The 14,163-nt window shown below is 35.2% G+C and overlaps 1 protein-coding gene across 1 annotated transcript; it reads right to left on the reverse strand.

Moving 5' to 3' along the window:
* Window positions 1–8,951: 8,951 nt before the first annotated feature.
* On the reverse strand, window positions 8,952–12,554 carry LOC142173852 (protein NRT1/ PTR FAMILY 4.3-like). The gene is made up of 6 exons (XM_075239726.1): window positions 12,316–12,554; window positions 12,012–12,229; window positions 11,351–11,800; window positions 10,542–10,642; window positions 9,747–10,084; window positions 8,952–9,651 (listed from the first exon to the last, which is right to left on the reverse strand). Exons 1-6 carry the CDS (start codon window positions 12,452–12,454, stop codon window positions 9,128–9,130), a joined length of 1,770 nt encoding a protein of 589 aa, XP_075095827.1. The 5' UTR covers window positions 12,455–12,554; the 3' UTR covers window positions 8,952–9,127.
* Window positions 12,555–14,163: the final 1,609 nt, after the last annotated feature.

Genomic DNA, 14,163 nt, shown 5'->3' on the forward strand with positions numbered 1-14,163 from the left:
CAAGATAAATACTTTTCAAATATAAACTTTTCAAATCATATACTTCGAGTATAAGTCACCCTATGACACCTGAGCATGGAAGATTTGCAGCCCCGAACACAGATATAACCACAGTGGGAAATCTACCGGAATACCATCTCGTAATCCCAAAATAAATATGCAGTGCTGGGGGGATCTCCTGGAATACGTCCGTAGTCCCAAAGTAAATATGCAAGATAGGGAGATCTCCTGGAATACGTTCGTAGTTCCAATTTAAATATGCAGTGCTGGGAGATCTCCCGGAATACGTCCGTAGTCCCAATTTAAATATGTAACGCAAACAACAGAGATAACAACTATAACACGACAGAAACCTTGTAAATCACCACAATGAGTACAAAAGTAACAATGACAGAAATGCAAAGTACGGCGAGCAAATCAACTCAAGAATTTAAGTCACAAGAACAGTATAACTCATTCACAAGAAATAACCACATTAAAGAATGTTAGGCACAAGGAGAACAACTTAACAAGGGAAAACAAAACAAAAATGTAGCAACGATTCCACAATATTCAAGTCAACAATAAGAAGCCAACACGAGTCAAATAGTTCCAATAATGGCAAGTCAACTAAGATATAGGTTATCTAAACTTCTTTTGAGGTTAAGCAATTACGAGAAAAATTCAACAATTCAAATAAGGATAAGCAGCGGAAGATAATCACAACTCCAATTAAGACTAAACAATTATAGGGTGAGAAAATAATGATTTCAATTAAAGATAAGCAGTTATATAAAAAAAAATATAATACGACGATAGAAGAGGTAAAAATCTTTGGTTAAGTCGAATAAGGGTCAAATAGACAGTAAGAGTGAATTCCCAAAGCAATTATCTCTAGTCAAAGCATGTAGAGGTGAAACTAGCAAATAGGAATTCAAACGTATCAAAAACAACATCATATACAGTGAATATAAGGACATAAGAACCCTAAAAGACCAACTTTCCACAAATAGGTCCGACCACGCACTCGTCACCTCGCGTACACAGACTACAATCAACATAGATAACTCAAATCCTAAGGGGTAGTTCCCCCACACAAGGTTAGGCAAGATACTTACCTCGAGTCAAGCTCAATAAATCCGTAAGAATGCCCCTTCCACGAATATCCGACTCTGGATGGCCAAAATCTAGCCAAAAAAAATTACATATCATAATTACAACAATAATAGCTCATCTAATTAACGAAATCAACATTTTAACAAAAATTCCGAAATTAACTCAACATCTCCTGTGGGGCCCATTTCTCGGAATCGGGTAAAAATTACAAAATATTACCACCCATTCACTCACAAGTCCAACCATATAAAAATTACTCAAATCCGACCACAAATCTCCTTTCAAAACTCGAAATCTTCATAGAAGAAGTTCTTCCAATCTTTCCCAATTTCAACCCCAAAAATCCGAAACTAAATGGAGAAAACAACTATAGATTAATGGAATACAACCAAAAATGAGTTAGGAATCATTACCCCAAAGTTTCCTCTGAAATTCCCTCGAAGAATCGCCAAATTCCGAGCTCTCAAGTCCAAAAACGAAGAATGAAACCAAACCCTCGGATTTCTCTTTTCTGCCCAAGCATGACCGCACCTGCGCATAATTAGCCGCATCTGCGCGACCGCAGGTGCGCATGTCCAACCGCACCTGCGCTTCCTTTCGCTTCTGCGCGCCAAAAATCCGCTTCTGCGGAGCCGCTGATACGCACATTTTCTCCGCAACTGCGGAGACTGTCAAGTCCTGCTCTTCTTGCACCTGCGCCTCAATCTTCGTATCTGCGGGCATCGCAGATGCAGAATTTTTCTCGCACCTGCGACCCCTGGCACTCCTCCATTTTTCCGCTTCTGCGCTTGCCTCTCCGCACGTGCGCTCTCGCACCTGCGGTCTCTTCTTCGCAGGTGCGAAAATACTAGAAGCCTGATGACTTAGCAGTAACACAAATCAAATTTTTAATCCGTTAAGCACCCGAAACTCACCCGAGGTCCCCGGGATCTCAACCAAACATACCAACCAATTCTAATACACTATATGAACTTAGTCGAGCCTTAAAGTCACATCAAACTTCATCGAAACCACGAATCGCACCATGAATCGAACTTATAAATTTCAAATCTTTCAACTTCTAAAACTCGTGCCGAAATCTATCAAATCAACCCGGAATGACGTCAAATTTTGCAGGCAAGTTCCAAATAACATAACGGAGCTGTTCCAACTCTCGGAATCGCATTCCGAACCCGATAACAAAAAGTCCACTTCCGGTCCAAATCTCCAAAAATTCGACTTTCGCCATTTCAAGCCTAAATCAGCTACAGACTTCAGATTTACAGTCCGGACACGCTCCTAAGTCCAAAATATTACCCAACAGAGCTAATGGAATCTACGGAACTCCATTCCGGAGTCGTCTTCACATAGTTTCGACTACGGTCAAAATCCTAAGACTTAAACTTCCGTTTTAGGGACTAAGTGTCCCAAATCACTCTGAATCATCCGGTAACTGAATTCAACCATGCACGCAAGTCAATACACATAATATGAAGCTGCTCAGGGCCTTATGCCACCGGGCGGGACTTAAATTCTCAAAACGACCGGCCGAGTCGTTACAATACATAAAATAAGCTTATTATATATATAAATGCTTATCTCTTTATACTTTTGATGAATTCAAAATTATAATTTAGTAAAAATATATTACATTATTTAAATTTTTAATAAACTATAAAATTTGAAAACTAATCAAATAAGTATTACAGTAGAAAGGAATGTACTAAAAGAGGGGGATAAAGATAATTTTATGATATTTATATTTTAAATTAGTTAAAAAATAAAAGATATATAAATAACACTCAAGAAAATTATCAATAGTAAAGTACTTGCTAATTCAATAATAAAAATAAAAAGGATCAAACAATTTATTTCATTACTATATGATGTGTATCATTTAATTTTGTATAGATTGTGTTATATTTCTGCACACTATATTAAATAATAAAATATAACTAATATTTATTAAGTTAATATGATATATTAGATCATAATTTTATAAGATTAATATTCTGTCAAATTATTCGCGTATCCGCGCGGGTTCTTATACTAGTATAGAGCTAATATGTGTTTTATCTATAGCATTAGATGCGCATTAATAAGCTGGTAAGAGCGTTTTAATTTCGGCGAGCCTTATTGAAAGTTTGAAAGTCCACAATTTTTGTCAAAGTTTGGCTATCTTGTGTAGAAGAGGATGTTTAGAAGAAGATATTATTTTAACATTAGAAGCTATGAATAGTACCTATTCTGTTTTGGTAGTATCTTCAATTTCTTATACAGGATATGGAATAGGAAAAGCTAATTTCTTACCAATCATTACTCCACCTATTTTGAAAATTACGTGTGTATATACTTTTTATGTACTGAGACGCTTTCTTACTTTCAGTTTTCTGTCAATTTTTGCGAGTAAGGATGGCTTAAAAATTGAATTGTGTGGGAGCTTCTTACCAGGCCAACCGAAAAATAAGTTAAAGTACTATATATGGCTAACTGAAAAATAAGTTAAAGTATTATTTATGGCTAACTGAAAAATAAATTAAAGTTGATTGCATGGGGGTAAAGCTTTTCTGGAGGCTAAATTACTTGGATAAGTTAGGAACAAACTGAAATTAGGTTTCCAAAAAAATCATTTTTATTGTAAAGCTTCAGTCTTAACAGTGAAGCAGTTAAGGCTTTCAAAACTTTTTCAGCGAAGATGAAAAAGCGTAAATAATTGTTTAACAATCTGCAGGCATTCCTTCTTTATGTTTAATATCAGAAAGATGTATATGAATGATGTAAGATTTATTTAATGTTTAGTATTGTAATGACTCAACCGGTCATTTTGACTTTTAGAACCTCGTTCCCTAAAATAAAACTTTTCGTATGTGTTTTTATTGATTTATGACTTGCGGGGATGGTTGGCTCGGGATTTGGAAGTGTTTGGGTTGAAATCGGAACACTTGGTTACTTAAGTTAGCCTTAAAAGGCCAAGTTTGACTTCGGTTAACATTTTGAGAAAACGATCCCGGAATCATGATTTGATGGTTCCAATAGGTTCGTATAATGATTTCGGACTTGGGCGTATGTTCGAATCGTGTTTTGGATAACCCAGGAACATTTTGGCGCTTAATAGTGAAAAATTAACTATTTGAAGATCTAAAGTTCTTAAATTTGGTTTGGTGTATGTTTTTGAGTAATTGAAGTCCGTTTGGAATTTTAAGTTTGGGAATAGTTCTGTATAGTAATTTAAGACTTCCACGCAAAGTTTCATATTATTCTGAGTAGTCTAAGTATGTTTCGGCGCATTGGTAGTAAATTGAAGAACTTGAAGTTATTAAGTTCAAATCAATTTGGTTTGGGGTATAATTTTTAGATTTGATGATGTTTTACACGTTTTGAGAGTTCGAGCGAGTCCGTTTTATGATTTCAAACTTGTTGGTATGTTCGGGCGGGGGCCCGGGGCCCCCGAGCGTTAATCAGATGAGGCTCGGACTAGGTTGAAAATTTAGAGCTAAGATGAAGCTCCCCAGTTCTGTCAGAATCGCAGGAGCAGAAATAGGACCGCACCTGTGAAGGCGTAGGTGCAAAGAAGAGGAGCGCATGTGCGGTAACGGCGCAGGTGCGACGTGAGACTCGTAGATGCGGACTCGCACAAGCGAGCCGCTGACCGCAGGTGCGAGCAAAGCCGGCTAAGGGAAAACCGCATCTGCGAGGGCATTTCCGCAGATGCGGAGCCGCAGAAGTGGCTTATGAGCCACATATGCGAAAATCACTGTTGGGCAGAACCTTAAAATAGACGAAGTTCAGTCCATTTTTATTCATTTTTCTTCCATGTTTGGGCGATTTCAGAGCTCTTTGAGAGGAGATTTCAACTAGAAATTTGGAGGTAAGTTAATTCTACACCCATTCACTTAAATACTTAGATTATGGGTAGATTATAACTAGTAAATCATAGAAATCAAGGGTTTAGGTGAAAAATCTAGATTTTTATAAAAATAAGATTTTAACCACGAAAATGGTTATGGAATTGGATAGAAGTTATATATTTGAGTTCTTGAGATTATGGGTAACGTTTTCATCCAAAAGTTTTCGGAATCCGGGCATGTGGGCCCAGGATGAATTTTAGGAATTTTACCATTTTGGATAGGATAATTTATTTAATAGATGAATTTTGAATTATTGAGCATATATTAATTATTTTGTATAATATTTGGATAGTTTCGGATTTTTCGGCACCAAATCGAGAATTTTAGGCGACGCGGTAATCGAAATGTGGACTTTGAGACAAGGTAAGTCTCTTGTCTAATCTTGTAAGGGAAACATTTCTCCATAGGGATTAAATTAAATAATTGTTGCTAATTGCGGGGGCTACGTACTCACGAGGTGACGAGAGTCCGTGCGTAGCTACTATAAATGCTAAAGTTCGGGTAGTTTAGGACTCAGAGTATGAATTACTTGTGTAAATTGTATTCTTTATTAATTAAATTATTTGATGTATATATTGTGAATTGTTAGATAAGGATATTAAAAGATGAAATTCTCATATGCTAAATTTTTGTTTAGATTAATTAATTGTTGAAATAAATTGTTATCTTCTCGAATAAATTTTACAATAAATACTCTTATTCCGGAGGTACATAAGAAAATGTCCTCCTTTCTTGTGGATCGGGCCGAATGCCTCGGCAGGATAGATGCATCTATGGATCGTGTCGCACGTCCCTCGACAGTGTACACAAAACTCCGGATCGGGCCGTACGACCGCGGCAGAAATCGTGCTTAATAATAATAAAAATTACACGATACTTGGACAGTTTATTGCAGCTTGTAAAGCTATTTAATAAATTGGAAATTTATTGAGATTGAATTGCAGCCTGTAAAGCTTTTTGATAAATAGGAAATTTTTATTGAAATTGAAGGATTTAATTAATAGATTGAAAATTATTGCATTTGAAAGATTTTTATTATTTCTGCTAATTGAATAAAATTATTGTTAACTTTGTGAATCATGCTAATATCTTAATTCATAATCTTATCCATCCTAGTGTGTCCGTATATCCACCTCAACATCCTCATTTCTGCTACTTTCATCTTCTGGATATGTGAGTTCTTAACATGCCAACACTCAACCCCATATATCATGGCCGGTCTAACTACCGCTTTGTAAAACTTACCTTTGAGTATTGGTGGTACTCTCTTATCACACAAGACTCCAGATGCTAACCTCCACTTCATCTACCCCACCTCAATACGGTGTGTGACATCCTCGCCAATCTCCCATCCCCTCTAGATAACCGACCCAGGGTACTTGAAATTGCCACTACTTGGTATGACTTGTGATTCAAGCCTCACTTCCACGCCCACTTCCCTCGGCTCAGTACTGAACGTACACTCTAGGTATTCCGTCTTCGTCCTGCTCAGCTTGAAACCCTTAGACCCAAGGGCCTGCGTCCAGACCTCCAACCTCTTGTTAACACTGGTTCGTGACTCATCAATCAGAACTATATCATCGGCGAATAACATACACCATGGCACCTTCCCTTCAATACGGTGTATTAACGCGTCCATCACAAGGGCAAATAAGAATGGGCTGAGCGCAGAACCTTGGTGTAACCCCATAACAACTGAAAACTGCTCAGAGTCCTTCCTACAGTCCTAATCTGAGTTTTAGTCCCATCATACATGTCCTTCATTGCCTAAATGTAGGCAGCCGACACACCTTTTGCCTCTAAGCATCTCCAGAGAACTTCTCTAGGAACTTTGTCATACGCTTTCTCTAAATCAATAAACACCATGTGCAGATCCTTCTTCCTCTCCATGTACCGTTTCACCAACCTCCTAATAAGGTGTATAGCTTCCGTAGTAGAACGACCCGGCATGAACCCGAACTGGTTATCTGACATAGACACTGTTCTCCTCACCCTCACTTCAACCACCCTCTCCCAAACTTTTATGGTATGACTCAGTAATTTGATACCCCTATAGTTGTTACAACTCTGGATATCACCTTTGTTCTTATATAACATAACCACCGTACTCTACCTCCACTCTTCCGGCATCCTCTTCATCCTAAAAATAACATTAAACAGCCCAGTCAACCACTCCAAGCCTGCTCTACCCACACACTTCCAAAATTCAATCGGAATTTCGTCTGGCCCAGTCACTCGGAATGGTAACATGCCTTCATAAAACGTACTTCCATCTACATCTAGGCTAGGTTTATCCATTCCATCAAAGAAAAGAGAGTGATAGTAATAATTGAAAGAATTAAGTCATATCAATACCAGTTGTACATTACAAGAAGCTATGGTACATTATGATGACCAAAAGGATGGAACCAAATATTTGTTTATAAAAAAAGAATAATGTATGGAGGGCCATTGTAACCCTTTTAGTTAACATATTAATGAGCAATGAAGCAGTAATATTCGAAAAAATTACTATCACACTCGATATTTACATCAAATTATATTAATTTATTATTATTAGTGATAAAAATAATGATATGAGAATGTGTATTAGTTAATTGAGAGGATAACTGCAAAAAGAAATGTGTCACATATTTATTGAATTAGTGTAAACGAGTATTATGGTCTAAAAATGTGTGCCAAATATACCTCTGTACTTTCGAAAATAGTCTAAGAATACCAATCGCTATACTATTGGGCTATATATACCCTTCCCATCATACTTTGGAACAAATATACCCTTATTTTGGATGGAGTGCTACAAGTCAGCACCAGATGAAAACGACCCATTTCTTTTTTTTTACCCGATTCATTTTAAAAACCCACCACCCGACCCGTTTTAAAATTCAGTTTTTTTATTTTGTAAAAACTGGAATTTGTTTTTGCAAAAAGTGAAAAAAAAAAAAGAAAATTGCAAAATATATATTTTTAAGTCTTTTAAGTTTTTTTAAAGTATTGTTTTATAAAAACTGAAAAAAAAATAATTTAAAATGCTTTAAAAACTGAAAAATATATATTAAAAAAATATTTTTTTCAGTTTTTACAAAAATAATACTTTAAAAAAACTGAAAAGACGTAAAAATATATATTTTGCAAATTCTTTTTTTTTTCAGTTTTTACAAAATATATATTTTTCAGTTTTTAAAGGAATTTTTTTTAAAATATTTTTTTTCAGTTTTTACAAAAACATACTTTAAAAAAACTGAAAAGACTTAAAAATATATATTTTGTAAATTCCTTTTTTTCCAGTTTTTACAAAATATATGCTTTAAAAAAATTAAATTTTAAAACAGGTCGGGTGGTGGGTTTTTTAAAACGGATCGGGTAAAAAAACAAAATGGGTCGTTTTCATCTGGTGCTGACACGTGGTACTCCATCCAAAATAAGGGTATATTTGTTCCAAAGTATGACAGAAAGGGTATATATAGCTCAATAGTATAACGAGGGGTATTCTTAGACCATTTTCAAAAGTACAGTGGTATATTTGGCCTTTGCGGTACTAACTTTGTGCTATGTTTTTGTCATTCAAAAGAGAGTGAATAGGTCCACAATTTTCTGCATGGTCGAGGAAGTGATATTGATGTACTAGAGAAATTAAATATATTGAATCACTAAATGGAAAGCTACCTAAATTCTTCAAAGCCCGAGGCTCTGGGCCGGAGACCGACGACTAAAAGAACCTTTGAAAAGGAGACCTCCTTTTTTCATCAAATATATATGCAACTTCAAAAGTGTTTATGCAATTAATAAAAGCGTTGTTTTTATTTGAGTGTTAGTTTTATGCACAGAGGGTATTAAATATATTTATAAGATAGTTATACATAAAATTTCTATGATAAGCGAATTTCTATGATAAGTATGCTAACCGGATAAAATTGATTACTAGCACAGGTTAAGTTACACTCTAATGTAACATATCCTTACAAAAAAAAGGGTTTCATATAACCAACCAATAACAGGATTACGTCCATGATTAGTCGGATTTTTGTAGACATTTACATATTCCAATCACCTAAGTAGAGTTATATATCATCATTTCCATAGGCACCTTAGAGAATTTAGAGAAAATTATTCCCCTAAAAGTACATAGTAATTCCATTAATTAATTATGCTATACTATCATCTCCAACAACTTTGGAATTAAAATCTTGCTGTATTGTTGCTGATGAAGTTTGATTTTTGGAATACCATGTAGCCCAAAACAGATAGTTGAGGAAGTTGAGAAAGCTCAGCACTGCCAACAACCTATAGAAAAGATCAAGTCTGTCTTTGTTGAGATTATTGTCACTAAGCCAGCCACCATGTGATGAATTTGAAGTGGTCTTATTCACTAATGAAACAAGAAGTGAGCTTAAATAAAAGCCAAATGAATATGAGCAATAAGTAATGGCTGTTAAAAAGGATTGCATCCCTTTTAACGATTGCTTGTAAAAGAACTCAATAAGTCCAACTGCAGTGAACATCTCAGATATTCCAAAAATCAAGAATTGTGGGGTGATCCAAAATATTGATATAGTTTTATTTTCGTTCACTGCAGAAATTCTCCTTTTGTTTTCCATTAAGGCTGCTGATACCATGGAGAAAGTCGCGATAAATAGGCCAAGACCTATACGTTGCAGAGGGGTGATGCCTGTTGAGACGACATAATATAAATAATTAATTAAAATTGTACTCTTTCAGACTGGTTAAAATTTTAAATGAAATGCTCACGTATTTCAATAATACCTGAATCATGACCGGTGAATTTTCTCGCAAAAGGGACGAAAAATGTGTCATAGAGAGGGACTATGAAAATTAACAATATGTAAGGAATTGATTGAAGGGAAGCTGGAGGTATATGGAAATTTTTAATTAGCTTAGTGTTCATGGTACTTCCTTGTTGTACTGAAAAAGTTTGAAGTTGTGCTAAAATGGTATTGAAAATTATAGTGCAAGCAAAGATGGGAATGACTGAAATTAGGATCTTCACTTGCTCTACTTGTGTTACTGTGCAAAGTCTCCATCGACTTATCTCTTTTGTGTTATTTCCATCTTGCACTTTTATACAAGCCTTGTCCGAGAATCTGAAAATAGGACAAAAAGAAAGTTCTCTACATAATTAGTGTGGAAGAATATACCAAAGTAGTGCTAAACTATGATTACCATTATGCCTTAAAACTAAATTAAGTAACATTAAGCAAAGAGTGTAGTAAGTGGCGAATTCCTACTTTAGCTATATCACTGCATGCATATACTATCTCAGTAGAATATTATGATGATAATATTAGACGTGTTATGATCAAGTGCTTATCATCATGCCAAAAGCTAATTATAGTCGATAGTAAGAACGTAACTTGATTTCTTAACCAAGCACACCAAACAAGTGTCATGTTCGATCATGACTCCGACCCGAACCCCCAGCCACTTACCCAACAATTACTAATAATTATATGTACTTATAAACAATTCGTTAAACTATCACGTCACCTAATAAATAACTATAGCTGGTTATCGTCAATAAGAATACTTAAATGTACGTACCTGAATCGATTGGTGTGAAGAAGAATACCAATATTATCATGAAGCATACGTGTATCTGATGGAGAAATATGCTTTCTGTTTAAGAATGCAGCCACCAAAACCTGCCATTAACCATAAATATAAGAATAGTTAAGACCACTTCTTCAATATTTTTTTAAAAATATTTTTATTGTTATATTGGGATTGTTTTTTCTTTCTTTGTGGGGTTGGGGGTGGGTTGGCCGATCCATAATTTAAAATTTATAAATTTATCTTAAAATAATATACAATAATGACTAGCTAACTTTACCGTTAAACATTTATAAATATTAAATATACTTTTGAATACATATATATGATCTGAGTTCACTTAAAGACATAGTTTAAATGATATATCCGCCTGTGGGTTGGGGGATGGCAAAGACTAATAGAAGATGCCAAATTCTCCGACAGATGAATAAATGGAAGCCTTAATAATGATGAACTAGAGCTCTTTCCTAGAACATGAATAAGAAGATGACACTTGCATATGTATGTTATTTATATAATTGAGAAATATATATAGAGGGATTACTTTAATCTTGTCGGCGAAAGAGAAAAGAAAAAAAGTTAGAACTAGCATTAAAAAATAGAAAATGGCAACCAACCCAATTCCAGGTCGTCATTATTAGACATCCTAGTAATAATGCAATGGGAGTGAAAATGCAAGATATTAAAAGGAATTAATTTACCTTGTGCAATGGGAGTGAAAATGCAAGATATTAAAAGGAATTAATTTTACCTGTGCAATGGGAGTGAAAATGCAAGATATTAAAAGGAATTAATTTTACCTGTGCAATGGGAGTGAAAATGCTTCCTTGAGGAGGTTTATTTCTGTAAAAAAAAGTGCCAGCAACTAAGGTAATTAATCCCAAAGCCATAGCAGCAGCAGAGACACCAAAACCAACATCCATTCCAGAATGTGTTTGTACCCAAACAAGAAGTGTAAGAGCAATGAGTTGATCCATTGAAAATGCAAAATAAGCAGCATTGAAATATCTTGAAAGTTGCTTTGACTGCTTTTGATGATTAAATTGGTCAGCACCATGAGAAATCATATTTGGTTTCACACAACCACTCCCTAATGCAACCAAATACAATGCCACAAAGAATATTAAGGCTTTGAAACCCTTTGCTTCTGCACATAATTGGTCTCCATTATCATGAGTATTTAGCATGTTGTTGCATTTTGGTGGTTTTAGCTGTGGAAGATGAGCTTGCACTGACAGTAATATGAAACCCTACATACACAAGTGAGAAAATAAATTACTACTATATATATAAAGATTAAAGAGTAGTCTTACATATTTAGACTCCTTTTTTAGAGCATGATAATGAAATAAAAGGTGGGTGATATAAAGATTCATGTTTTCCACAGACTGACCTAATTAACCCATTGAATTAATACGTCTACTCAATATATATTTAGTAAGTAGTAGTAGTATTAAATACCGAAAGTTCGACAAAGGCGAAGATGAGGAGGGTCCAAAAGGAAGCAAGATAAGAGTCGGATAGATAGCCTCCAAGTAGGGAGAGGATAAAGACGGTCCCTATAAAGTTGGTCACTATATTTGCTGATTCTGACAATGAAAAGTGCATCTCATTTATCACATATGTTATCAGGTTGTTCCCTACTGCTGCTATTCCCATTATCTCCAATCCTTGCAACCCTGTTAGTATAGTAAGTATTACTACATACTCCATATCAGAAAAAGAGAAGAAATTAAAGGGAATATAATATAAACTTTATTTATACCAAGAACAAAAGCAGCAGCTTTCATTCCTCCATGTTTAATGGAGTTTGAAGGTCTTCCTCTCCAATCAACACTACTATTAGTCTCAGCTTCACAAATATTGTTGTTATCTTCTTTTTCTCTGCCTGTCTCCATCTCCATTTTTTCCAAAACTATCTCTCTCGTTGTACTTAATTTCCTCTCGTATTTGTCTTTATTTTCAACACGATAAAATTAAGAGAAATAATAGAGACAGTAACTAGCTCTTCCTGGTTTTGTCAGCACAGTGAAACAAAACTTAGAAGAGGTTGTCTTTATTGCTAATAATGCTGAAAATGAGCTCCTATTTATAACACTTCAATATCTATTACCTTTCTTTCAATAGCCACCTTTGTTGGATATTGAGACAAACACTCACCACTCCCCTATAGTTATCGAGTCAAACTCTGCTCACGGATACAATAAATAAAAAAATTTACACAATCAATATATTATCAGCAACAATATAACTTAATATCTTTCTTTTTTTTCTAGGTAAATAAACTTCTTTTTTACCAAAAATACATTTTCCTAAAGTTAAAGTGTTTGGCCAAGCGTTTAGAAGTGAACATATGTTTAATAAAAATTTAAAAAACTGACAAATATATGATCTATTAAAATATTTTTATGGGACCATTTTTTTAGCAACACATGATAGTTATTTTCTTAGTCGTCTAACAATAATTTTCCGTTGACATACGCTTTCAAGGTTAATCGAATTTAATAATTATACATTAAAATCAATATGATATTATATTTAATTTTAAATTATCATTCGAAAAAGATATAAGAAATATTAACATATGAATGCCTCATTTCAATAACACTTGGTAAGAAAGTGATGATATAATTTATTATTTAAAGTAAATAAAAATGGAGATGCACTTTATAGTTATATTAAATATTACATCCCAAATATTTTTAGATATTTTTTAAAGAAAATTCTATATGAAGTCTTAAAAATTATATATTAAAATTATATATTTATATGTCGGCTTGATTTGAACTTTTTTGCTCAATAACAAACCAAATCAAACCTAGTCGAATTTTTTAATCGGTTGGTTTGACTTTTCGGACTGATGCGATTTTCCGATTCGATTTGAATACCCCTAATAAAAAAGCGGTAGATACTAGATAGCATAAGATCAATGATACGCATGTTAATATTACTAGGTCAACTAAATGTTACATTGGGAATATGTGGTAACACCACGGAGATGATGAGTTTGACGTGGAGGCTGAGGCAGCCGCAGTAAATGCGAGAACCTGTGTTGCACCACCAGTGGACGAGCAACATGATCAACCCCCCTCCACCCCCGACGACAGATATTACTCACAATGTTGTTAACCATGCAGGCGGCGCCGCTCTCCCAACCATTCTGAAAAGGATGGAGGAAATGGAAAATGAGAACAAGGCACTTCGGGACCAAATGAAAGAACATCAAGAAAGGCTCAATAAAATACCGGGCGCTCCTAAGTTATTGCCGAAGAGAGATGCCGGTCGGTTCATCGAGCAGCTATATAGTGATAGCGCTGCCCCACATGCCATACCAAAGACCTTTAAAATGCCGCCTTATCTGAAAATATATGATGGCACAACCGACTCTGAGGATCATGTGACCCATTACGTCACCGCCGTGAAAGGCAATGACCTCGCCAAGGAACAAGTATCCTCCGTTATGCTAAAGAAATTCGGTGAAACCTTTACGGGAGGTGCATTGACCTGGTACTCGCAACTGCCGGCACGTTCCATCGAAACCTTCGAGGAAATGGCCGATAAGTTCGTGGCGGCCCATTCCGGGGCCAAGAAGGCCGAGGCAAGAGTGAATGAC

This window comes from Nicotiana tabacum, chromosome 19 (assembly GCF_000715075.1).
Source record: "Nicotiana tabacum cultivar K326 chromosome 19, ASM71507v2, whole genome shotgun sequence".
Lineage (NCBI taxonomy): Eukaryota > Viridiplantae > Streptophyta > Magnoliopsida > Solanales > Solanaceae > Nicotiana > Nicotiana tabacum.